General features: G+C 46.2%; 1 protein-coding gene across 1 annotated transcript in view; it reads left to right on the top strand.

The window, feature by feature from the left end:
- LOC139394290 (collagen alpha-1(XIV) chain-like) overlaps nucleotides 1-25,000 on the top strand; it is a 230,302-nt gene that overhangs the window by 62,877 nt on the left and 142,425 nt on the right. The window contains exons 6-16 of the mRNA XM_071142315.1: nucleotides 4,837-4,992; nucleotides 5,951-6,070; nucleotides 8,116-8,280; nucleotides 10,752-10,913; nucleotides 11,810-11,970; nucleotides 14,388-14,517; nucleotides 14,699-14,844; nucleotides 18,568-18,697; nucleotides 19,879-20,018; nucleotides 21,917-22,043; nucleotides 22,237-22,376. Coding sequence (XP_070998416.1) covers nucleotides 4,837-4,992; nucleotides 5,951-6,070; nucleotides 8,116-8,280; nucleotides 10,752-10,913; nucleotides 11,810-11,970; nucleotides 14,388-14,517; nucleotides 14,699-14,844; nucleotides 18,568-18,697; nucleotides 19,879-20,018; nucleotides 21,917-22,043; nucleotides 22,237-22,376 — 1,577 coding nt within the window. The remainder of the gene's footprint in view (nucleotides 1-4,836; nucleotides 4,993-5,950; nucleotides 6,071-8,115; nucleotides 8,281-10,751; nucleotides 10,914-11,809; nucleotides 11,971-14,387; nucleotides 14,518-14,698; nucleotides 14,845-18,567; nucleotides 18,698-19,878; nucleotides 20,019-21,916; nucleotides 22,044-22,236; nucleotides 22,377-25,000) is intronic.

Raw genomic sequence — 25,000 nt, 5'->3', positions numbered from 1 at the left:
TGTAGTCTGTCTGTCAGTCCAGCCCGGCCCAGTCTGCTGGGTTTGATGTGTAGGCTGTCTGACTGTCCAGCCCGGCCCAGTCTGCTGGGTTTGATGTGTAGTCTGTCTGTCTGTCTGTCTGTCTGTCTGTCTGTCTGTCTGTCTGTCCAGTCCAGCCCAGCCCGGCCCAGTCTGCTGGGTTTGATGTGTAGTCTGTCTGACTGTCGGTCCAGTCCAGCCCGGCCCAGTCTGCTGGGTTTCATGTGTTGTCTGTCTGTCTGTCTGTCCGTCCGTCCAGGCCCGGCCCGGCCCGGCCCAGTCTGCTGGGTTTGATGTGTAGGCTGTCTAACTGTCGGTCCAGTCCAGCCCGGCCCAGTCTGCTGGGTTTGATGTGCAGTCTGTCTGTCTGTCTGTCTGACTGTCGGTCCAGTCCAGCCCGGCCCAGTCTGCTGGGTTTGATGTGTAGTCTGTCTGACTGTCGGTCCAGTCCAGCCCGGCCCAGTCTGCTGGGTTTGATGTGTAGGCTGTCTGTCTGTCTGTCTGTCTGTCTGTCTGTCTGTCTGTCTGTCTGTCTGTCTGTCTGTCTGTCTGTCTGTCTGTCCGTCCGTCCGTCCAGCCCGGCCCAGTCTGCTGGGTTTGATGTCTGTCTGTCTGTCTGTCTGTCTGTCTGTCCGCCCGGCCCGGCCCGGCCCGGCCCGGCCCGCTGGGTTTGATGTGTAGGCTGTCTGTCTGTCTGTCTGTCTGTCTGTCGGTCCAGCCCGACCCGGCCCAGTCTGCTGGGTTTGATGTGTAGGCTGTCTGTCTGTCCAGTCCAGTCCAGCCCGGCCCAGTCTGCTGTGTTTGATGTGTAGGCTGTCTGTCAGTCGGTCCAGCCCGGCCCAGTCTGCTGGGTTTGATGTGTAGGCTGTCTGACTGTCTGTCTGTCTGTCTGTCTGTCCAGTCCAGTCCAGCCCGGCCCAGTCTGCTGTGTTTGATGTGTAGGCTGTCTGACTGTCGGTCCAGCCCGGCCCAGTCTGCTGGGTTTGATGTGTAGTCTGGGACCGTACTGCTGGGAGCAGTGATAAACTGAAGCCATCAGCTGCTTTGCTCTTTCATGTGCAGCTCAAACAGGGTCCACACACTGAGGCTTTCAACTGAGAGCCAGCCGGCCATCCAGGGCAGAAAACCAAGGGTAAACTTCTGACTTAACTTAAGTGGCTTTTCTTCAGGATCCCTGAAATTAGGAAATGTAGGAGTCTCCCATACCTCAGCTTTGACATTGGGATTCTGCCGTGTCATGGTGATGGGGACTCATGACAACCACGGTTGTAGTTTAGTTTGTACCCTGCGGGTCTTTACTCACTACTCAATGTCCTCTAGAGTGTTTCACTTTAACCCGGGGGGTTCCTTTGATGTGGTGACTGTAGGAAGAGGTGGAGGGAGGGATGAATGGAGGGAGGGAGGGAGGCAGGCAGGCAGGCAGAGACGACAGACAACTCTCAACACAGTGGGTGGTGGTGTTTGTTCTGTTGAAGTAAATAAAAGAAGAAGCTCCCATAACAACTCTCTCCTCTCCTCTCCTCTCCTCTCCTCTCCTCTCCTTTGAATTGATTATTCAGAGAATCGAAGGCAAATTTAAACAAACCTGAGCCAGCAAGGTAATCCTCAGGGGACGAACATCAATAAATTAATCTTTAGATAATTCATTACTATTACAAATTACAAAAGTCCATTATTTGAATGTAGTTGTTTTATAAAAGTTGATTGTTTGATGTCTGGAAGGTGTTTGAACTTCACAGAACATCCATCACTTCTATCACTTCACTGGTAATACAGCCCCGCTGTCTGCACTTCCCCAATACAATACATTTCAATACAATTACATTACCATACATTACCATACACCACATTACAATACAATACATTACCATACAATACATTACAATACAATGCATTACAATATATTACCATACAATACATCACAATACAATACAATTACATTACCAAACATTACATTACATTGCCATACAATACAATACAATACAATCACATTACCATACATTACAATACATTACCATACATTACATTACCATACAATACACTACATTACGATACAATACATTGCCATACAATACAATACATTACAATACAATACATTACCATACAATGCAATACATTACAATATACATGACAAAACACTACATTACGATACAATACATTACCATACAATAAAATGCAATGCAATACATTACACAATGCAATACATTACAATTACAATACATTGCCATACACCACATTACAAGACAATACATTACAACACATCACAATACATTACCATACGATGAAATACATGACCATACAATACACTACAATACAATACATTGCATTACAATACAATACATTACACTACAATACATTATCTTACAATACATTATCTTACAATACATTACCATACAATACAATACATTGCACTACATTACAATACATTACAATGCAATACAATACATCACAATACAATATCTTACACTACAATACAATACAATACATTACACTACAATACATTACATTACAATACATTATCTTACAATACAATACATTACACTACAATACATTATCTTACAATACAATACATTACACTACAATACATTATCTTACAATACAATACATTACACTACAATACATTATCTTACAATACATTACCATACAATACAATACATTACCATACAATACAATATCTTACACTACAATACATTACAATACATTATCTTACAATACATTAAAATACAATACATTATCTTACAATACAATACATTATCTTACAATACAATACATTACAATACATTACTGACTGCTGTGGAGTCCTTCCATTAACCCAGTGTGTTGGAGTGTGTGTGTGTGTGCATGCATGTGTGTGTATGTGTGTGTGTGTTTAACAACTAAAACTCTTATTCTCCCCCAGAGCTGGCTTCTAGAGAGGTCATTTTCCCATGCCCTCTAAGCTGAAGTCTGCCTGGTCTGGACAGCATCCCAACGTGGTAGAGTCTCTTCTACCACGTTTTTCTGGTTCTTCCTTCTCAAAGACAAAGTGATGTTAAGAAACACCACTGTATCTGGGATGGTACAGCAACAGGCATTAGTGTTTACAAACAGACTGCTTACTGTCTCTGTCCTTCACATGATGCGTCTGCTGTGTGATGTCGTTTCTCTCTGTTCTATAGTTCTGAATGTTCAATAAAAAGGTTCCTTTCGTTTCCTGTATTTTGAAGAGCATTTTGCATTTATGTTGTTGTCTTGGACCAAATCTGCACACCAAAAGTCTCACGATATTCACGTTGTCCTTCATGGACTCTGACCGACTGTTTCCTCTACTTATCTACATTCTTGGCATGTTGTTTTCTGATGTTATTTTCTCCCGCTGTCTGGTTGTCCTGCAGTGGAGCTGTTTGTCTGTACGACTCAGGCCACAGCTGACGTAGTGACCCGGGTTCTCCCGTCTCACCCTCTGTCCAGCGGATCCTTTTGTCTGTACGACTCAGGCCACAGCTGACGTAGTGACCCGTGTTCTCCCGTCTCACCCTCTGTCCAGCGGATCCTTTTGTCTGTACGACTCAGGCCACAGCTGACGTAGTGACCTGTGTTCTCCCGTCTCACCCTCTGTCCAGTGGAGCTGTTTGTCTGTACGACTCAGGCCACAGCTGACATAGTGACCCGTGTTCTCCCGTCTCACCCTCTGTCCAGTGGAGCTGTTTGTCTGTACGACTCAGGCCACAGCTGACGTAGTGACCCGTGTTCTCCCGTCTCACCCTCTGTCCAGCGGATCCTTTTGTCTGTACGACTCAGGCCACAGCTGACGTAGTGACCCGTGTTCTCCCGTCTCACCCTCTGTCCAGCGGATCCTTTTGTCTGTACGACTCAGGCCACAGCTGACATAGTGACCCGTGTTCTCCCGTCTCACCCTCTGTCCAGCGGATCCTTTTGTCTGTACGACTCAGGCCACAGCTGACGTAGTGACCCGTGTTCTCCCGTCTCACCCTCTGTCCAGCGGATCCTTTTGTCTGTACGACTCAGGCCACAGCTGACATAGTGACCCGTGTTCTCCCGTCTCACCCTCTGTCCAGTGGAGCTGTTTGTCTGTACGACTCAGGCCACAGCTGACATAGTGACCCGTGTTCTCCCGTCTCACCCTCTGTCCAGTGGAGCTGTTTGTCTGTACGACTCAGGCCACAGCTGACGTAGTGACCCGTGTTCTCCCGTCTCACCCTCTGTCCAGCGGATCCTTTTGTCTGTACGACTCAGGCCATAGCTGACATAGTGACCCGTGTTCTCCCGTCTCACCCTCTGTCCAGCGGATCCTTTTGTCTGTACGACTCAGGCCACAGCTGACGTAGTGACCCGTGTTCTCCCGTCTCACCCTCTGTCCAGCGGATCCTTTTGTCTGTACGACTCAGGCCACAGCTGACGTAGTGACCCGTGTTCTCCCGTCTCACCCTCTGTCCAGCGGATCCTTTTGTCTGTACGACTCAGGCCACAGCTGACATAGTGACCCGTGTTCTCCCGTCTCACCCTCTGTCCAGCGGAGCTGTTTGTCTGTACGACTCAGGCCACAGCTGACATAGTGACCCGTGTTCTCCCGTCTCACCCTCTGTCCAGTGGAGCTGTTTGTCTGTACGACTCAGGCCACAGCTGACATAGTGACCTGTGTTCTCCCGTCTCACCCTCTGTCCAGCGGATCCTTTTGTCTGTACGACTCAGGCCACAGCTGACGTAGTGACCCGTGTTCTCCCGTCTCACCCTCTGTCCAGCGGATCCTTTTGTCTGTACGACTCAGGCCACAGCTGACGTAGTGACCCGTGTTCTCCCGTCTCACCCTCTTTCCAGCGGATCCTTTTGTCTGTACGACTCAGGCCATAGCTGACATAGTGATCCTGGTGGATGGATCCTGGAGCATCGGGAGGCTCAACTTTCGCTTGGTCCGCATGTTCCTGGAGAACCTGGTCAGCGCTTTCAGCGTCGGGATCGACCAGACCAGGATAGGTAAGCATTAGCGTCACTGTCTGTTATTGACCAGGATAGGTAAGCATTAGCAATACTGCCTGTTATTGACCAGGATAGGTAAGCATTAGCATCACTATCTGTTATTGACCAGGATAAGTAAGCATTAGCATCACTGTCTGTTATTGACCAGGATAGGTAAGCATTAGCATCCCTGTCTGTTACTGACCAGGATAGGTAAGCATTAGCATCACTGTCTGTTATTGACCAGGATAGGTAAGCATTAGCATCACTGTCTGTTACTGACCAGGATAGGTAAGAATTAACATCACTGTCTGTTATTGACCAGGATAGGTAAGCATTAGCATCACTGCCTGTTATTGACCAGGATAGGTAAGCATTAGCATCACTGTCTGTTACTGACCAGGATAGGTAAGCATTAGCATCACTGTCTGTTATTGACCAGGATAGGTAAGCATTAGCATCACTGTCTGTTACTGACCAGGATAGGTAAGCATTAGCATCACTGTCTGTTACTGACCAGGATAGGTAAGCATTAGCATCACTGTCTGTTATTAGTCTTACTGTCCTGTCACAGGGTTCAATAGCCTTACTGTACTGTCACAGGGTTCAATAGCCTTACTGTACTGTCACAGGGTTTAATAGCCTTACTGTACTGTCACAGGGTTCAATAGCCTTACTGTACTGTCACAGGGTTTAATAGCCTTACTCTACTGTCACAGGGTTTAATAGCCTTACTCTACTGTCACAGACTTCAATAGCCTTACTGTACTGTCACAGGGTTCAATAGCCTTACTGTACTGTCACAGGGTTCAATAGCCTTACTGTACTGTCACAGGGTTCAATAGCCTTACTGTACTGTCACAGACTTCAATAGCCTTACTGTACTGTCACAGGGTTCAATAGCCTGGTCAACTTATGTACTCCTTATCCTATAAATGAAATCTATATTATTGTATTGTGCTGTATTCCCTCCCAGGTCTGGCCCAGTACAGTGGGGACCCCAGGATAGAGTGGCATTTGAATGCCTTCACCACTAAAGATGCAGTCCTGGATGCTGTGAAGAACCTGCCCTATAAGGGAGGCAACACACTGACAGGTACAATTCACCAGCAGCTCCCTCTGACTTCATCCCTAGTGACAGCTATGGAAAGGTCACAGTAGATTTAGCCCAGAGGGGGACGTTTAGCCATGCTTAATACACAGACGTATTGAAATCTGCATGAATGTAAAGCATTTTGTTAAGGGTAACAAGAGTTAGTTTTATTTTATACCTTTATTTAACTAGGCAAGTCAGTTAAGAACAAATTCTTATTTTCAATGACGGCCAGGAACAGTGGGTTAACTGCCTGTTCAGGGGCAGAACGACAGATTTGTACCTTGTCAGCTTGGGGGTTTGAACTTGCAACTTTCCAGTTGCTAGTTCAATGCTCTAACCACTAGGCTACCCTGCCGCCCCAGGGAGGGGCCTAGTGAGGGAAGTCTATATGACTTTTAGATGTATCAACCAGTGGAGCCATCATCAGGGAACTGTCTGTCTAGCTATCTGTCTAGCTATCTGTCTAGCTATCTGTCTAGCTATCTGTCTGTCTATCTGTCTGTCTATCTGTCTGTCTGTCTATCTGTCTGTCTATCTGTCTGTCTAGCTATCTGTCTATCTGTCTGTCTGTCTATCTGTCTGTCTATCTGTCTGTCTGTCTATCTGTCTGTCTATCTGTCTGTCTGTCTATCTGTCTGTCTATCTGTCTGTCTATCTGTCTGTCTAGCTATCTGTCTAGCTTTCTGTCTGTCTAGCTATCTGTCTAGCTATCTGTCTAGCTATCTGTCTGTCTATCTGTCTGTCTGTCTATCTGTCTGTCTATCTGTCTGTCTAGCTATCTGTCTAGCTATCTGTCTGTCTATCTGTCTGTCTGTCTATCTGTCTGTCTATCTGTCTGTCTAGCTATCTGTCTAGCTATCTGTCTAGCTATCTGTCTAGCTATCTGTCTGTCTATCTGTCTGTCTATCTGTCTGTCTGTCTATCTGTCTGTCTATCTGTCTGTCTAGCTATCTGTCTATCTGTCTGTCTGTCTATCTGTCTGTCTATCTGTCTGTCTGTCTATCTGTCTGTCTATCTGTCTGTCTGTCTATCTGTCTGTCTATCTGTCTGTCTATCTGTCTGTCTAGCTATCTGTCTAGCTTTCTGTCTGTCTAGCTATCTGTCTAGCTATCTGTCTAGCTATCTGTCTGTCTATCTGTCTGTCTGTCTATCTGTCTGTCTATCTGTCTGTCTAGCTATCTGTCTAGCTGTCTAGTTTTCTATCTGTCTGTCTAGCTGTCTGTCTAGCTGTCTAGTTTTCTATCTGTCTGTCTATCTGTGTATCCGTCTATATGTGTAGCTGTGTAGTTGTCTATCTGTGTAGCTGTCTAGCTGTCTATCTGTGTAGCTGTGTAGTTGTCTATCTGTGTATCCATCTATCAGTGTAGCTGTGTAGCTGTCTATCTGTGTAGCTGTGTAGCTGTGTATCTATCTAACTGTATATCTGTGTAGCTGTATAGCTGTCTATCTGTGTAGCTGTCTATCTGTGTAGCTGTATAGCTGTCTATCTGTGTAGCTGTCTATCTGTGTAGCTGTCTATCTGTGTAGCTGTCTAGCTGTCTAGCTGTGTATCTGTCAAACTGTGTAGCTGTGTATCTGTCTAGCTGTGTATTTGTGTAGCTGTGTATTTGTGTAGCTGTCTAGGAGTCTATCTGTGTAGCTGTCTAGCTGTGTAGCTGTGTAGCTGTCTAGCTTTGTATCTGTCAAACTGTGTAGGTGTCTATCTGTCAAGCTGTCTATTTGTGTAGCTGAAAACCCAGCAGCGTTGAAGTTCTTGACGCTCCTACTACCACTCCCCGTTCAAAGGCACTTAATATTTTGTCTTGCCCTTTCACACTCTGAATGACACACACACACAATCCATGTCACAATTGTCTCAAGGCTTAAAAATAATAATTTAACCCCGTCTCCTCCCCTTCATCTACACTGATTTGAAGTGGATTTAACAAAATGACATCATTAAGGGATCATATCTTTCACCTGGATTCACCTGGTCAGTCTGTCATGGAAAGAGCAGGTGCTCCTAATGTTTTGTCCACTCAGTGTATTTCTGTGTATCTGTGTAGGCCTGGCCCTGACCTATATCCTGGAGAACAGCTTCAAGCCCGAGTCAGGCTCCAGGAGCGGGGTACCCAAAGTCGGTATCCTAATCACAGATGGGAAGTCCCAGGATGACGTGATCCCCCCTGCCCAGAGCCTGAGGGACGCTGGCATCGAACTCTTCGCCATTGGTAGGACTCAAGGCCTTGTTGTCCTTACTGTAGTATGAACACATGATGGTTCTCTTTAGGAGCACTACAGTGAAAATACAACTGAAATAAGACATTTACATAAGTATTCAGACCCTTTACTCAGTACTTTGTTGAAGCATTTTCAGGTTTCTCCAGAGATGGCTCTGGCTGGGCCACTCAAGGACATTCAGAGACTTGTCCCGAATCCACCCCTGCGTTCTCTTGGCTGTGTGCTTAGGGTCGTTGTCCTGTTGGAAGGTGAACCTTCGACCCAGTCTGAGGTCCTGAGCGCTCTGGAGCAGGTTTTCATCAAGGATCTCTCTGTACTTTGCTCTGTTCATCTTTGCCGCAATGCTGACTAGCTTGGCATTCAGGCCAAAGAGTTCATCAGACCAAATAATCTTGTTTCTCATGGTCTGAGAATTTTTTGGTTCCTTTTGGCGAACTCCAAGCTGGCCGTCATCTGCCTTTTACACGACAGCCTGCTGGAAGGTTCTCCCATCTCCACAGAGGAACTCTGGTTACTCCCTGACCAAGGCCCTTCTCCCCCCATTGCTCAGTTTGGCTGGGTGGCCAGCTCTAGGAAGAGTCTTGGTGGTTCCAAACCCCTTCCAATTAAGAATGATGGAGGCCACTGTGTTCTTGGGGACCTTCAATGCTGCAGGAATGTTTTGGTACCTTTCCCCAGATCTGTGCCTCGACACAATCCTGTCTCGGAGCTCTACAGACAATTCCTTTGACCTCATGGCTTGGTTTTTGCTCTGACATGCACTGTCAACTGTAGGACCTTTATATAGACAGCTGTGTGCCTTTCCAAATCATGTCCAATCAATTGAATTTACCACAGGTGGACTCCAAGTTGTAGAAACATCTCAAGGATGTTCAATGGAAACAGGATGCACCTGAGCTCAATTTCGCGTTTCATAGCAAAGGGTCTGAATACTTATATAAATCAGGTATTTTTTTATAATTTTTCATTTTTAATTTGCAAAAATATCTAAAACCTGTTTTCGCTTTGTCATTATGGGATATTGTGAGTAGATTGGTGAAAGGTTTATTTTATATAATACATTTTACAATAAGGATGTAACCTTGATTTTTGGTAAAAAGTCAAGGAGTCTGAATACTTTCCGAAGGCACCGTATATTCATGCTGTGAGACTTGATGCTGTCGGTAGGACACAGTTAGTTGTCGGTAGGACACAGTTAGTTGTTTTGATGCTGTCGGTAGGACACAGTTAGTTGTTTTGATGCTGTCGGTAGGACACAGTTAGTTGTTTTAATGCTGTCGGTAGGACACAGTTAGTTGTTTTGATGCTGTCGGTAGGACACAGTTAGTTGTTTTGATGCTGTCGGTAGGACACAGTTAGTTGTTTTGATGCTGTCGGTAGGACACAGTTAGTTGTTTTGATGCTGTCGGTAGGACACAGTTAGTTGTTTTAATGCTGTCGGTAGGACACAGTTAGTTGTTTTGATGCTGTCGGTAGGACACAGTTAGTTGTTTTGATGCTGTCGGTAGGACACAGTTAGTTGTTTTGATGCTGTCGGTAGGACACAGTTAGTTGTTTTGATGCTGTCGGTAGGACACAGTTAGTTGTTTTGATGCTGTCGGTAGGACACAGTTAGTTGTTTTGATGCTGTCGGTAGGACACAGTTAGTTGTTGTGATGCTGTCGGTAGGACACAGTTAGTTGTTTCGATGCTGTCGGTAGGACACAGTTAGTTGTTTTGATGCTGTCGTTAGGACACAGTTAGTTGTTTTGATGCTGTCGGTAGGACACAGTTAGTTGTTTTGATGCTGTCGGTAGGACACAGTTAGTTGTTTAGATGCTGTCGGTAGGACACAGTTAGTTGTTTTGATGCTGTCGGTAGGACACAGTTAGTTGTTTTGATGCTGTCGGTAGGACACAGTTAGTTGTTTTGATGCTGTCGGTAGGACACAGTTAGTTGTTTTGATGCTGTCGGTAGGACACAGTTAGTTGTTTTGATGCTGTCGGTAGGACACAGTTAGTTGTCGGTAGGAAACAGTTAGTTGTTTTGATGCTGTTGGTAGGACACAGTTAGTTGTTTTGATGCTGTCGGTAGGACACAGTTAGTTGTTTTAGAGGTAAAGGCTGACATGGTGACACGTTTGGATACATTTTTTCCTTTGTGTTTTGTTAAGGGAAACAAAAGGAAACGGATAGATCTTGATCTAAATCTTGATCTAAATCTTGATCTAGTTCTTAATCTTGATCTAGACCTTAATCTAAATCTTGATCTAAATCTTGATCTTGATCTAAATATGGATCTAAATCTTCATCTAGATCTTAATCTTGATCTGGATCTTAATCTAGATCTTAATCTTGATCTGGATCTTAATCTTGATCTAAACCTTGATCTACATCTTAATCTAGATCTTAATCTAGATCTTAATCTTGATCTAAATCTTGATCTTAATCTTGATCTTAGTGCTCTCTCTCCCTGTGTGCAGGTGTAAAGAATGCTGATGAGAATGAGCTGAGGGCCATAGCTTCTGAGCCTGACAACACTCATGTGTACAACGTGGCAGACTTCAGCGTCATGAGCTCTATCATAGAGGGACTGACCCAGATAGTCTGTGAACGGGTAGAGGAGCAGGACAAGGAGATCAAAGGTGAACAAATCAAATCAGAGAGCAAAGATGTTGGCACGTCAGTCATCATACTACTGTATATCTTTACAGTACATACTGTCTCATTCACTTAGACACAGTACCGAGTCTTCAGTCCTCATACTACTGTATATCTTTACAGTACATACTGTCTCAGTCCTCATACTACTGTATATCTTTACAGTACATACTGTCTCAGTCCTCATACTACTGTATATCTTTACAGTACATACTGTCTCATTCACTTAGACACAGTGCCCAGTCTTTAATATTGAAATAACTCCTGTCTGTTTAATACACTTGATACTTAATCCTCATTGCAGAATCATGATAATGCTGTCCATATGTAGTGCATACTGAATAAACACGCACTTAGACATACACACTTAGAAAAAGGGTTCCAAAAGGGTTCTTCGGCTGTCCCCATAGGAATACCTTTATTGGTTACAGGTAGAACCCTTCTGGGTTCCATTTAGAACCCTCTATGGAAAGAGTTCTACATGGAACCCTTTTGGGTTCTACCTGTAACCAATAAAGGTATTCCTATGGGGACAGCTGAAGAACCCTTTTGGAACCCTTTTTTCTAAGTGTGTATGTCTAAGTGCGGGTTCTAGTTGGAACCAAAAATAGTTCTTCATAGGGTTCTCCTATGGGGACAGCCAAAGAACCCTTTTAGGTTCTAGATAGCATATTTTATTTCTAAGAGTGTACTGTACAAACTTTTCATACCATGCATTCTCTAGCGATCCGTTGTAATGTATCTCCAGAGGAGACGGCAGGTCAGGAGACACAGGGAGCTCCTCAGGACCTAGTGACATCATCATGTCCATACAGTATACTGTACAGTCTGTCACCTTAGATGATGCTGTCCTGTACTATCTGAATGTGTGTTCCTCCAGGAGAGTCTGCAGGTCAGGAGACACAGGGAGCCCCTCAGGACCTAGTGACATCAGAGGTGACAGCCAGGAGTTTCAGGGTGTCCTGGAGTCACGCTCCCGGCAGTGTAGAGAAGTACCGTGTGGTGTTCTACCCTGCTACCCAGGGAGGACGGCCTGAAGAGGTATACACACTCCATCTTACTCTCCCACCCAGTAGGGTTTTTAATGTTCAGTCTCTGTGTATCTCTCTGACCCAGTATCTGTGTATCTCTCTGACCCAGTCTCTGTGTATCTCTCTGACCCAGTCTCTGTGTATCTCTCAGACCCAGTCTCTGTGTATCTCTCAGACCCAGTCTCTGTGTATCTCTCTGACCCAGTCTCTGTGTATCTCTCAGACCCAGTCTCTGTGTATCTCTCAGACCCAGTCTCTGTGTATCTCTCTGACCCAGTCTCTGTGTATCTCTCTGACCCAGTCTCTGTGTATCTCTCTGACCCAGTCTCTGTGTATCTCTCAGACCCAGTCTCTGTGTATCTCTCAGACCCAGTCTCTGTGTATCTCTCTGACCCAGTCTCTGTGTATCTCTCTGACCCAGTCTCTGTGTATCTCTCTGACCCAGTCTCTGTGTATCTCTCTGACCCAGTCTCTGTGTATCTCTCTGACCCAGCCTCTGTGTATCTCTCTGACCCAGTCAATTCAATTCAATTCAATTCAAGGGCTTTATTGGCATGGGAAACATGTGTTAACATTGCCAAAGCAAGTGAGGTAGATAATATATAAAGTGAAAATATAAAGTGAAAAACAACAAAAATTAACAGTAAACATTACACATACAGAGGTTTCAAAACAGTAAAGACATTACAAATGTCATATTATATATATATATATATATATATATATATATATATATACAGTGTTTTAACAATGTACAAATGGTTAAAGGACACAAGATAAAATAAATAAGCATAAATATGGGTTGTATTTACAATGGTGTGTGTTCTTCACTGGTTGCCCTTTTCTCGTGGCAACAGGTCACAAATCTTGCTGCTGTGATGGCACACTGTGGAATTTCACCCAGTAGATATGGGAGTTTTTCAAATTTGGATTTGTTTTCGAATTCTTTGTGGATCTGTGTAATCTGAGGGAAATATGTCTCTCTAATATGGTCATACATTGGGCAGGAGGTTAGGAAGTGCAGCTCAGTTTCCACCTCATTTTGTGGGCAGTGAGCACATAGCCTGTCTTCTCTTGAGAGCCATGTCTGCCTACGGCGGCCTTTCTCAATAGCAAGGCTATGCTCACTGAGTCTGTACATAGTCAAAGCTTTCCTTAATTTTGGGTCAGTCACAGTGGTCAGGTATTCTGCCAAATAGCATTCTAGTTTGCTCTGTTTTTTTGTTAATTCTTTCCAATGTGTCAAGTAATTATCTTTTTGTTTTCTCATGATTTGGTTTGGTCTAATTGTGCTGTTGTCCTGGGGCTCTGTAGGGTGTGTTTGTGTTTGTGAACAGAGCCCCAGGACCAGCTTGCTTAGGGGACTCTTCTCCAGGTTCATCTCTCTGTAGGTGATGGCTTTGTTATGGAAGGTTTGTGAATCACTTCCTTTTAGGTGGTTGTAGAATTTAACGGCTCTTTTCTGGATTTTGATAATTAGTGGGTATCGGCCTAATTCTGCTCTGCATGCATTATTTGGTGTTCTACGTTGTACACGGAGGATATTTTTGCAGAATTCTGCGTGCAGAGTCTCAATTTGGTGTTTGTCCCATTTTGTGAAGTCTTGGTTGGTGAGCGGACCCCAGACCTCACAACCATAAAGGGCAATGGGCTCTATGACTGATTCAAGTATTTTTAGCCAAATCCTAATTGGTATGTTGAAATTTATGTTTCTTTTGATGGCATAGAATGCCCTTCTTGCCTTGTCTCTCAGATCGTTCACAGCTTTGTGGAAGTTACCTGTGGCGCTGATGTTTAGGCCAAGGTATGTATAGTTTTTTGTGTGCTCTAGGGCAACAGTGTCTAGATGGAATTTGTATTTGTGGTCCTGGTGACTGGACCTTTTTTGGAACACCATTATTTTGGTCTTACTGAGATTTACTGTCAGGGCCCAGGTCTGACAGAATCTGTGCATAAGATCTAGGTGCTGCTGTAGGCCCTCCTTGGTTGGTGACAGAAGCACCAGATCATCGGCAAACAGCAGACATTTGACTTCGGATTCTAGCAGGGGGAGGCCGGGTGCTGCCGACTTTTCTAGTGCCCGCGCCAATTCGTTGATATATATGTTGAAGAGGGTGGGGCTTAAGCTGCATCCCTGTCTAACCCCACGACCCTGTGTGAAGAAATGTGTGTGTTTTTTGCCAATTTTAACCGCACACTTGTTGTTTGTGTACATGGATTTTATAATGTCGTATGTTTTACCCCCAACACCACTTTCCATCAGTTTGTATAGCAGACCCTCATGCCAGATTGAGTCGAAGGCTTTTTTGAAATCAACAAAGCATGAGAAGACTTTGTGTCTTCTCAGTCTCTGTGTATCTCTCTGACCCAGTCTCTGTGTGTCTCTCTGACCCAGTTTCTGTGTATCTCTCTTTGTATCTCTCCCAGGCTGTGGTGGACGGCACAGAGAACTCTGTGGTTCTGCGGCATCTCAACTCCTTAACAGAGTACCAGTTAGCTGTGTTCGCTGTCTACACCAGCTCAGCTAGCGAGGCACTTCGTGGCAGCGAGACCACATGTGAGTCCACCTCCCTTCTCATTTTCAGCAAGACTATTTTCTACACTTGTTCTTTTGTTCCTCCTGGGCCAAGTTGGATGTGTCTAAACATACTCTTTCACCTGGGTTTAACCCAACTCTCTGTGTGTGTCTGTTCGTTCCTGTGTGTGCGCGTTCCTGCGTGTGTTCACGTGTGTCTCAGTGGCTCTCCCCATGGTGAACGGCCTGGAGCTGTACGACGTTACCCACAACACCATGCGGGCGCGGTGGAGCGGTGTGCAGGGCGTCTCGGGGTACATGGTCCTATACGCCCCCCTGACCGAGGACCAGGCCTCCGACGAGAAAGAGGTACCCCAGCCGGAGGGCCGCAAGCCTGGGTGGGATCGGTCTGGGGGAGGGTTCTTCCTGGAGGGGCTGCTGGTGGTCCGTGTCTCTTTTCTCCTGATGAAATATAGCATGGATAATCCCTAGTTCCTAAACCACAGGAGCACCGGGGATGGGAGGCCTTGTGTCAGTAGATCTGCTGCTGAACAGAACCAGCAGAACCCTGGTGATCTGGAGGCTCCACAGGCTTATTGGATCTGGTGGTGTCATGGAGGCAGGAGAGGCCTCAATAAGAGGACATCCTCTGTCCCTGTCTTTGTCCCTGTCTCTGTCCCTGTCTCTGTCCCTGTCTCTGTCCCTATCTCTGTCTCTGTCCCTGTCTCTCTCTGTCCATGTATCTGTCCCTGTCTCTCTCTGTCCCTATCTCTGTCTCGGTATTTGTCCCTGTCCCTATCTCTGTCTCTGTCTCTGTCCCTACCTCTGTCTCTGTTTCTGTCCCTGTCTCTCTCTGTCCCTATCTCTGTCCCTGTCTCTGTCCCTGTCTCTCTCTATCCCTGTCTCTCTCTGTCCCTGTCTCTGTCTCTGTCATTGTATCTGTCCCTGTCCCTCTCTGTCCCCGTCTCTGTCCCTGTCTCTGTCTCTGTCATTGTATCTGTCCCTGTTCCTCTCTGTCCCCGTCTCTGTCCCTGTCCCTATCTCTGTCTGTGTATCTGTCCCTGTCCCTGTGTCTGTCCCTGTCCCTGTGTCTGTCCCTGTCTCTGTCCCTGTCCCTGTCCCTGTCCCTGTCCCTGTCTCTGTCTCTGTCCCTGTCTCTGTTTTACATTTTGACATGAGGCCAGAGAGGAAAATTAGCTGTTTTACATTTTGACATGAGACCAGAGAGGAAAATGAGCTGTTTTACATTCTGACATGAGGGGGCAGAGAGGAAAATGAGCTGTTTTACATTTTGACATGAGGGCAGAGAGGAAAATGAGCTGTTTTACATTTTGACATGAGGGCAGAGAGGAAAATGAGCTGTTTTACATTCTGACATGAGGTGGATTTTTTTGCATTTTTTAATATGATATCTGAGTGACACTGACTAACAGAATCGATGGGGGCCCCTGGTCGGTATTTCAACCATGATAACAAGTTTAGATAGCTGTCCGCTAAACTAACTGACACGGGCTAATTGACTGACTATCAGTGACTGGCAGAACAAGAGAAAAACTGACGATGTTTTGAAATTGCAACTTGTGTATTCTAATCTTCTAACCCGCAACAGTAAGTTGAGACCTCGACTGAGTTTATAAAATACACTGCTCAAAAAAACAGAGGGAACACTTAAACAACACAATGTAACTCCAAGTGAATCACACTTCTGTGAAATCAAACTGTCCACTTAGGAAGCAACACTGATTGACAATAAATTTCACATGCTGTTGTGCAAATGGAATAGACAACAGGTTGAAATTATAGGCAATTAGCAAGACACCCCCAATAAAGGAGTGGTTTTGAAGGTGATGACCACAGACCACTTCTCAGTTCCTATGCTTCCTGGCTGATGTTTTGGTCACTTTTGAATGCTGGCGGTGCTTTCACTCTAGTGGTAGCATGAGACGGAGTCTACAACCCACACAAGTGGCTCAGGTAGTGCAGCTCATCCAGGATGGCACATCAATGCGAGCTGTGGCTAGAAGGTTTGCTGTGTCTGTCAGCGTAGTTTCCAGAGCATGGAGGCGCTACCAGGAGACAGGCCAGTACATCAGAAGACGTGGATGGGAGGGCAACAATCCAGCAGCAGGACCGCTACCTCCGCCTTTGTGCAATGAGGAGCAGGAGGAGCACTGCCAGAGCCCTGCAAAATGACCTCCAGCAGGCCACAAATGTGCATGTGTCTGCTCAAACGGTCAGAAACAGACTCCATGAGGGTGCGCCACCCGGGAGGGCCCGACATCCACAGGTGGGGGTTGTGCTTACAGCCCAACACCGTGCAGGACGTTTGGCATTTGCCAGAGAACACCAAGTTCGCCACTGGCGCCCTGTACTCTTCACAGATGAAAGCAGGTTCACACTGAGCACATGTGACAGACGTGACAGAGTCTGGAGACGCCGTGGAGAACGTTCTGCTGCCTGTAACATCCTCCAGCATGACCGGTTTTTTCTTATTTTTTTTCTTATTTATTTTTTTACCCCTTTTTCTCCCCAATTTCGTGGTATCCAATTGTTGTAGTAGCTACTATCTTGTCTCATCGCTACAACTCCCGTACGGGCTCGGGAGAGACGAAGGTTGAAAGTCGTGCGTCCTCCGATACACAACCCAACCGCACTGCTTCTTAACACAGCGCGCATCCAACCCAGAAGCCAGCCGCACCAATGCGCCGGAGGAAACACCGTGCACCTGGCCACCTTGGTTAGCGCCCAGCCCGCCACAGGAGTCGCTGGTGCGCGATGAGGCAAGGACACCCCTACCGACCAAGCCCTCCCTAACCCGGGCGACGCTAGGCCAATTGTGCGTCGCCCCACGGACCTCCCGGTCGCGGCCGGTTACGACAGAGCCTGGGCGCGAACCCAGGGACTCTGATGGCACAGCTGGCGCTGCAGTACAGCGCCCTTAACCACTGCGCCACCCGGGAGGCCCTCAGCATGACCGGTTTGGCGGTGGGTCAGTCATGGTGTGGGGTGGCATTTCTTTGGGGGGCCTCCATGTGCTCGCCAGAGGTAGCCTGACTGCCATTAGGTACCGAGATGAGATCCTCAGACCCCTTGTGAGACCATATGCTGGTGCGATTGGCCCTGGGTTCCTCCTAATGCAAGACAATGCTAGACCTCTTGTGGCTGGTGTGTGTCAGCAGTTCCTGCAAGAGGAAGGCATTGATGCTATGGACTGGCCCGCCCGTTCCCCAGACCTGAATCCAATTGAGCACATCTGGGACATCATGTCTCGCTCCATCCACCAACGCCACGTTGCACCACAGACTGTCCAGGAGTTGGCGGATGCTTTAGTCCAGGTCTGGGAGGAGATCCCTCAGGAGACCATCCGCCACCTCATCAGGAGCATGCCCAGGCGTTGTAGGGAGGTCATACAGGCACGTGGAGGCCACACACACTACTGAGCCTCATTTTGACGTATTTTAAGGACATTACATCAAAGTTGGATCAGCCTGTAGTGTGGTTTTCCACTTTAATTTCGAGTGTGACTCCAAATCAAGACCTCCATGGGTTGATACATTTGATTTCCATTGATCATTTTTGTGTGATTTTGTTGTCAGCACATTCAACTATGTAAAGAAAAAAGTATTTAATGAGAATATTTCATTCATTCAGATCTAGGATGTGTTATTTTAGTGTTCCCTTTATTTTTTTGAGCAGTGTATATATATATATATATATATATATATATATATATTATGGGGAACTTTGGTTTTACCTCTCTGTGTGTGGCCCGCGGCCCTTCCAAAGTGCGGCCACGGTCCGGATTATTCCACAAGATAAACGACTCTGCTTTTTCTACAGTATTGCGTGCCTCAGAAATAATACTGTACGTTCTGTACAGCTGTCTTCAGTCTTCTCCGTACTAATCAGGCTTCCAGATGGCACTTCTTGGCTTCAGTCCCAACAATACCCTGTTCCCCATATAGTCCACTACATTAGTCCACTACACAAGTAGTGCACTATATAAGGAATAGGTTGTAATTTGGGACTCACCACACTGTGTCATCTGGACCTTCATCGATGCTTTCCCAATTCCCCCTTTAATACCAACAGATGAAGGTGTCAGACACAGTAACTGATCTACAGCTGGAGGACTTGACTCCTGCCACTGAGTACACGGTGACAGTCTACGCCATGTATGGAGAAGAAGCAAGCGATCCTAAGAGTAGCCAGCAGACCACCTGTAAGTGTCCTCTTAAACCTACTGTTAAATATTCAACAATTCAGATAAAGGACAGGTATACTGTGGGTCTTCCTGATGACAGGTATACTGTGGGTCTTCCTGAGGACAGATATACTGAAGGTCTTCCCGAGGACAGATATACTGAAGGTCTTCCTGAGGACAGATATACTGAAGGTCTTCCCGAGGACAGATATACTGTGGGTCTTCCTGAGGACAGATATACTGTGGGTCTTCCTGAGGACAGATATACTGTAGGTCTTCCTGAGGACAGATATACTGAAGGTCTTCCTGAGGACAGATATACTGAAGGTGTTCCTGATGACAGATATACTGTAGGTCTTCCTGAGGACAGATATACTGAAGGTCTTCCTGAGGACAGATATACTGTAGGTCTTCCTGAGGACAGATATACTGTGGGTCTTCCTGATGACAGGTATACTGTGGGTCTTCCTGAGGACAGATATACTGTGGGTCTTCCTGATGACAGGTATACTGTAGGTCTTCCTGAGGACAGATATACTGTGGGTCTTCCTGATGACAGGTATACTGTGGGTCTTCCTGAGGACAGATATACTGTAGGTCTTCCTGAGGACAGATATACTGAAGGTCTTCCCGAGGACAGATATACTGAAGGTCTTCCTGAGGACAGATATACTGAAGGTCTTCCCGAGGACAGATATACTGAAGGTCTTCCTGAGGACAGATATACTGAAGGTCTTCCCGAGGACAGATATACCGAAGGTCTTCCTGAGGACAGATATACTGAAGGTCTTCCCGAGGACAGATATACTGAAGGTCTTCCTGAGGACAGATATACTGAAGGTCTTCCCGAGGACAGATATACTGAAGGTCTTCCTGAGGACAGATATACTGAAGGTCTTCCTGAGGACAGATATACTGAAGGTCTTCCTGAGGACAGATATACTGAAGGTCTTCCTGAAGACAGATATACTGTAGGTCTTCCTGAGGACAGATATACTGTAGGTCTTCCTGAGGACAGATATACTGAAGGTCTTCCCGAGGACAGATATACTGTAGGTCTTCCTGTCTTCAGAAGTTGTAGCTGTATAGCACTTAGTGTCTGCTGATGGAAAAAGGGCTCTGTAAATACATTTGATTGATTGATTGATTGATTGATCTCTTCAACATGACATTTTGAGTTAACCCCTTTGTGTCCGCAGTGCCACTGAGCCCTCCCAAGAACCTTGTGTTCTCTGAGGTGGACCACAACTCAGCCAAACTGTCGTGGGAAGCTGCCTCTAGGAAGGTGACAGGATACCGCATCATGTACGTCAAGACTGACGGGCTAAAGACTGATGAGGTGAGAGACAACACGAGGGGATTTAACCTAGAACAAGACTAGGGGATTTAACCTAGAACAAGACTAGGGAATTTAACCTAGAACAAGACTAGGTGATTTAACCTAGAACAAGACTAGGGGATTTAACCTAGAACAAGACTAGGGGATTTAACCTAGAACAAGACTAGGGGATTTAACCTAGAACAAGACTAGGGGATTTAACCTAGAACAAGACTAGGGGATTTAACATAGAGTTATACATATATTACGTCTGTCTGTCTGTCTGTCTGTCTGTCTGTCTGTCTGTCTGTCTGTCTGTCTGTCTGTCTGTCTGTCTGTCTGTCTGTCTGTCTGTCTGTCTGTCCTCTCAATACTGTGTGTCTCTCTCTCTCTTCTGTCAATACTGTGTGTCTCTCTCTCTTCTGTCAATACTGTGTGTCTCTCTCTCTCTCTTCTGTCAATACTGTGTGTCTCTCTCTCTTCTGTCAATACGGTGTGTCTCTTTCTCTTCTGTCAATACTGTGTGCCTCTCTCTCTTCTGTCAATACTGTGTGTCTCTCTCTCTTCTGTCAATACTGTGTGTCTCTCTCTCTTCTGTCAATACTGTGTGTCTCTCTCTCTCTTCTGTCAATACTGTGTGTCTCTCTCTCTCTTCTGTCAATACTGTGTGTCTCTCTCTCTCTTCTGTCAATACTGTGTGTCTCTCTCTCTCTTCTGTCAATACTGTGTGTCTCTCTCTCTTCTGTCAATACTGTGTCTCTCTCTCTTCTGTCAATACTGTGTGTCTCTCTCTCTCTTCTGTCAATACTGTGTGTCTCTCTCTCTCTTCTGTCAATACTGTGTGTCTCTCTCTCTTCTGTCAATACTGTGTGTCTCTCTCTCTTCTGTCAATACTGTGTGTCTCTCTCTCTTCTGTCAATACTGTGTCTCTCTCTCTCTTCTGTCAATACTGTGTCTCTCTCTCTCTTCTGTCAATACTGTGTGTCTCTCTCTCTTCTGTCAATACTGTGTCTCTCTCTCTCTTCTGTCAATACTGTGTGTCTCTCTCTCTCTTCTGTCAATACTGTGTCTCTCTCTCTTCTGTCAATACTGTGTCTCTCTCTCTTCTGTCAATACTGTGTGTCTCTCTCTCTCTTCTGTCAATACTGTGTGTCTCTCTCTCTCTTCTGTCAATACTGTGTGTCTCTCTCTCTCTTCTGTCAATACTGTGTGTCTCTCTCTCTCTTCTGTCAATACTGTGTGTCTCTCTCTCTTCTGTCAATACTGTGTGTCTCTCTCTCTTCTGTCAATACTGTGTGTCTCTCTCTCTTCTGTCAATACTGTGTGTCTCTCTCTCTCTTCTGTCAATACTGTGTGTCTCTCTCTCTCTTATGTCAATACTGTGTCTCTCTCTCTTCTGTCAATACTGTGTGTCTCTCTCTCTCTCTTCTGTCAATACTGTGTGTCTCTCTCTCTCTCTCTCTCTTCTGTCAATACTGTGTGTCTGTGTCTCTCTCTCTCTCTCTTCTGTCAATACTGTGTGTCTCTCTCTCTCTCTCTTCTGTCAATACTGTGTGTCTCTCTCTCTCTTCTGTCAATACTGTGTCTCTCTCTCTTCTGTCAATACTGTGTGTCTCTCTCTCTCTTCTGTCAATACTGTGTGTCTCTCTCTCTCTTCTGTCAATACTGTGTGTCTCTCTCTCTCTTCTGTCAATACTGTGTGTCTCTCTCTCTCTTCTCTAAATACTGTGTCTCTCTCTCTTCTGTCAATACTGTGTGTCTCTCTCTCTCTCTCTTCTGTCAATACTGTGTCTCTCTCTCTTCTGTCAATACTGTGTGTCTCTCTCTCTCTCTTCTGTCAATACTGTGTCTCTCTCTCTTCTGTCAATACTGTGTCTCTCTCTCTTCTGTCAATACTGTGTGTCTCTGTTTCCCCTTAGGTGGATGTGGGTCCAGTCACGTCCTGGACTCTGAATGACCTGACGTCTGCAAGGGAGTATGAGGTAGCCATATTTGGGATCTACGACGAGGGCCAATCAGAAGCCCTCTCTGGCAGCTTCACCACCGGTAAGAACCAATCAGAGTCTCTCAGAGTAGTGCCAGATGGACAGGGTTTGCACTTTAGGAACTATTTTATTGGTACTAACCAGGTCAGAATAGGACTGTAGTATGAGTTTTTCCAGTCAGAAGTGATGTGTGTTTTACTTCATGTTATAGCTGATCTTACTGTTCTGATGATGCTGTTTGATCTCTCTAATAGACCCTGTGCCAGGTCCTCTTGACCTCCAGGCCAGTGAGGTCACCGCAGAGAGCTTCCGGGTCAGCTGGGATCACTCTGCTCCGGGCATCGTCCTCTACAAACTGACCTGGGCTCCTTATGATGGAGGGGACACTAAGGAGGTCAGTATGGGGACAACCCACTAAAGAGGTCGGTACTGGGACAATCCACTAAAGAGTTCAGTACTGAGACAACCCACTAAGGAGGTTGGTACTGGGATAACCCACTAAGGAGGTTGGTACTGGGACAATCCACTAAGGAGGTCAGTACTGGTATAACCCACTAAGGAGGTTGGTACTGGGATAACCCACTAAGGAGGTCAGTACTGAGACAACCCACTAAGGAGGTTGGTACTGAGATAACCCACTAAGGAGGTTGGTACTGAGATAACCCACTAAGGAGGTTGGTACTGGGACAACCCACTAAGGAGGTTGGTACTGGGACAACCCACTAAGGAGGTTGGGTCTGGGACAATCCATTAAGGAGGTTGGTTCTGGGACAATCCACTAAGGAGGTTGATACTGGGACAATCTACTAAGGAGTTCAGTACTGAGACAACCCACTAAGGAGGTTGGTTCTGGGACAATCCACTAAGGAGGTTGGTTCTGGGACAATCCACTAAAGAGGTTGATACTGGGACAATCTACTAAGGAGTTCAGTACTGAGACAACCCACTAAGGAGGTTGGTACTGAGATAACCCACTAAGGAGGTTGGTACTGAGATAACCCAGTAAGGAGGTTGGTACTGGGACAACCCACTAAGGAGGTTGGTTCTGGGACAATCCATTAAGGAGGTTGGTTCTGGGACAATCCACTAAGGAGGTTGATACTGGGACAATCTACTAAGGAGTTCAGTACTGAGACAACCCACTAAGGAGGTTGGTACTGAGATAACCCACTAAGGAGGTTGGTACTGAGATAACCCACTAAGGAGGTTGGTACTGGGACAACCCACTAAGGAGGTTGGTTCTGGGACAATCCATTAAGGAGGTTGGTTCTGGGACAATCCACTAAGGAGGTTGATACTGGGACAATCTACTAAGGAGTTCAGTACTGAGACAACCCACTAAGGAGGTTGGTTCTGGGACAATCCACTAAGGAGGTCGGTTCTGGGACAATCCACTAAGGAGGTTGGTTCTGGGACAATCCACTAAAGAGGTTGGTTCTGGGACAATCCACTAAGGAGGTTGGTTCTGGGACAATCCACTAAGGAGGTTGGTACTGGGACAACCCACTAAGGAGGTTGGTTCTGGGACAATCCACTAAGGAGGTTGGTACTGGGACAACCCACTAAGGAGGTTGGTACTGGGACAATCCACTAAGGAGGTCGGTACTGGGATAACCCACTAAGGAGGTTGGTTCTGGGATAACCCACTAAGGAGGTTGGTACTGGGACAACCCACTAAGGAGGTTGGTACTGGGACAATCCACTAAGGAGGTCGGTACTGGGATAACCCACTAAGGAGGTTGGTTCTGGGATAACCCACTAAGGAGGTTGGTACTGGGACAACCCACTAAGGAGGTCGGTACTGGGACAATCCACTAAGGAGGTCGGTACTGGGACAACCCACTAAGGAGGTTGGTACTGGGACAATCCACTAAGGAGGTCGGTACTGGGATAACCCACTAAGGAGGTTGGTTCTGGGATAACCCACTAAGGGGGTTGGTACTGGGACAACCCACTAAGGAGGTTGGTACTGGGACAATCCACTAAGGAGGTCGGTACTGGGATAACCCACTAAGGAGGTTGGTTCTGGGATAACCCACTAAGGAGGTTGGTACTGAGACAACCCACTAAGGAGGTTGGTACTGGGACAATCCACTAAGGAGGTCGGTACTGGGATAACCCACTAAGGAGGTCGGTACTGGGATAACCCACTAAGGAGGTTGGTTCTGGGATAACCCACTAAGGAGGTTGGTTCTGGGACAATCCACTAAGGAGGTCGGTACTGGGATAACCCACTAAGGTGGTTGGCTCTGGGATAACCCACTAAGGAGGTTGGTTCTGGGACAATCCACTAAGGAGGTCGGTACTGGGACAACCCACTAAGGAGGTTGGTTCTGGGATAACCCACTAAGGAGGTTGGTACTGGGACAATCCACTAAGGAGGTTGGTACTGGGACAATCCACTAAGGAGGTTGGTACTGGGATAACCCACTAAGGAGGTTGGTACTGGGACAACCCAAAAGGGAAACCAGACCTGGATCAATACATTTGTCAAATGCTTCCTGAGACTCTTGCTGCTCTTCATTTCATTTTAATCCAAGTTAGCTACTTGACTTGATTGGGTGCCTGATTGACTAGGTTTTTAGTGGCTGATATAACTGTGATCCTGGCTCAGATCCAAAGTGTTGATCATCTGTCCTTAACAAGAGAACACCAGCTGTAGAAAGGCACAATGCTCCAGTCTCTAGCCAGCTGGTGAAATATTAGCCTGCTGCCAGATCTGTTTGTGCTGTTTTGCCAACTCCTATGACACACAGCCATTGGAGTTGGCTATAAAGCACAAACCGTTATGGCCCCAAGCTAGTGAAATACGCTCTCTGAACTGACTGACCAGCCTCATGCATCACCTGTGTCTGGCCTTTTTCCTGGGTCCTGACTGACTACTGTAGCTAGCTGGTCTTTACAGATAGCACTGCAGGTCTGCAGGTCGGTGTGTTTACCGGGAGTCACCGCAGCAGAAAATAATATACTGCTGAGGCTGTGGAGTAGATACACTGTGTCTGTGAGGTAGGGTGGTAG

This window comes from Oncorhynchus clarkii, unplaced genomic scaffold (assembly GCF_045791955.1).
Source record: "Oncorhynchus clarkii lewisi isolate Uvic-CL-2024 unplaced genomic scaffold, UVic_Ocla_1.0 unplaced_contig_9597_pilon_pilon, whole genome shotgun sequence".
Lineage (NCBI taxonomy): Eukaryota > Metazoa > Chordata > Actinopteri > Salmoniformes > Salmonidae > Oncorhynchus > Oncorhynchus clarkii.
Note: the sequence above shows the minus strand (reverse complement) of the source record. Positions and strands in the feature narration are given on the sequence as shown.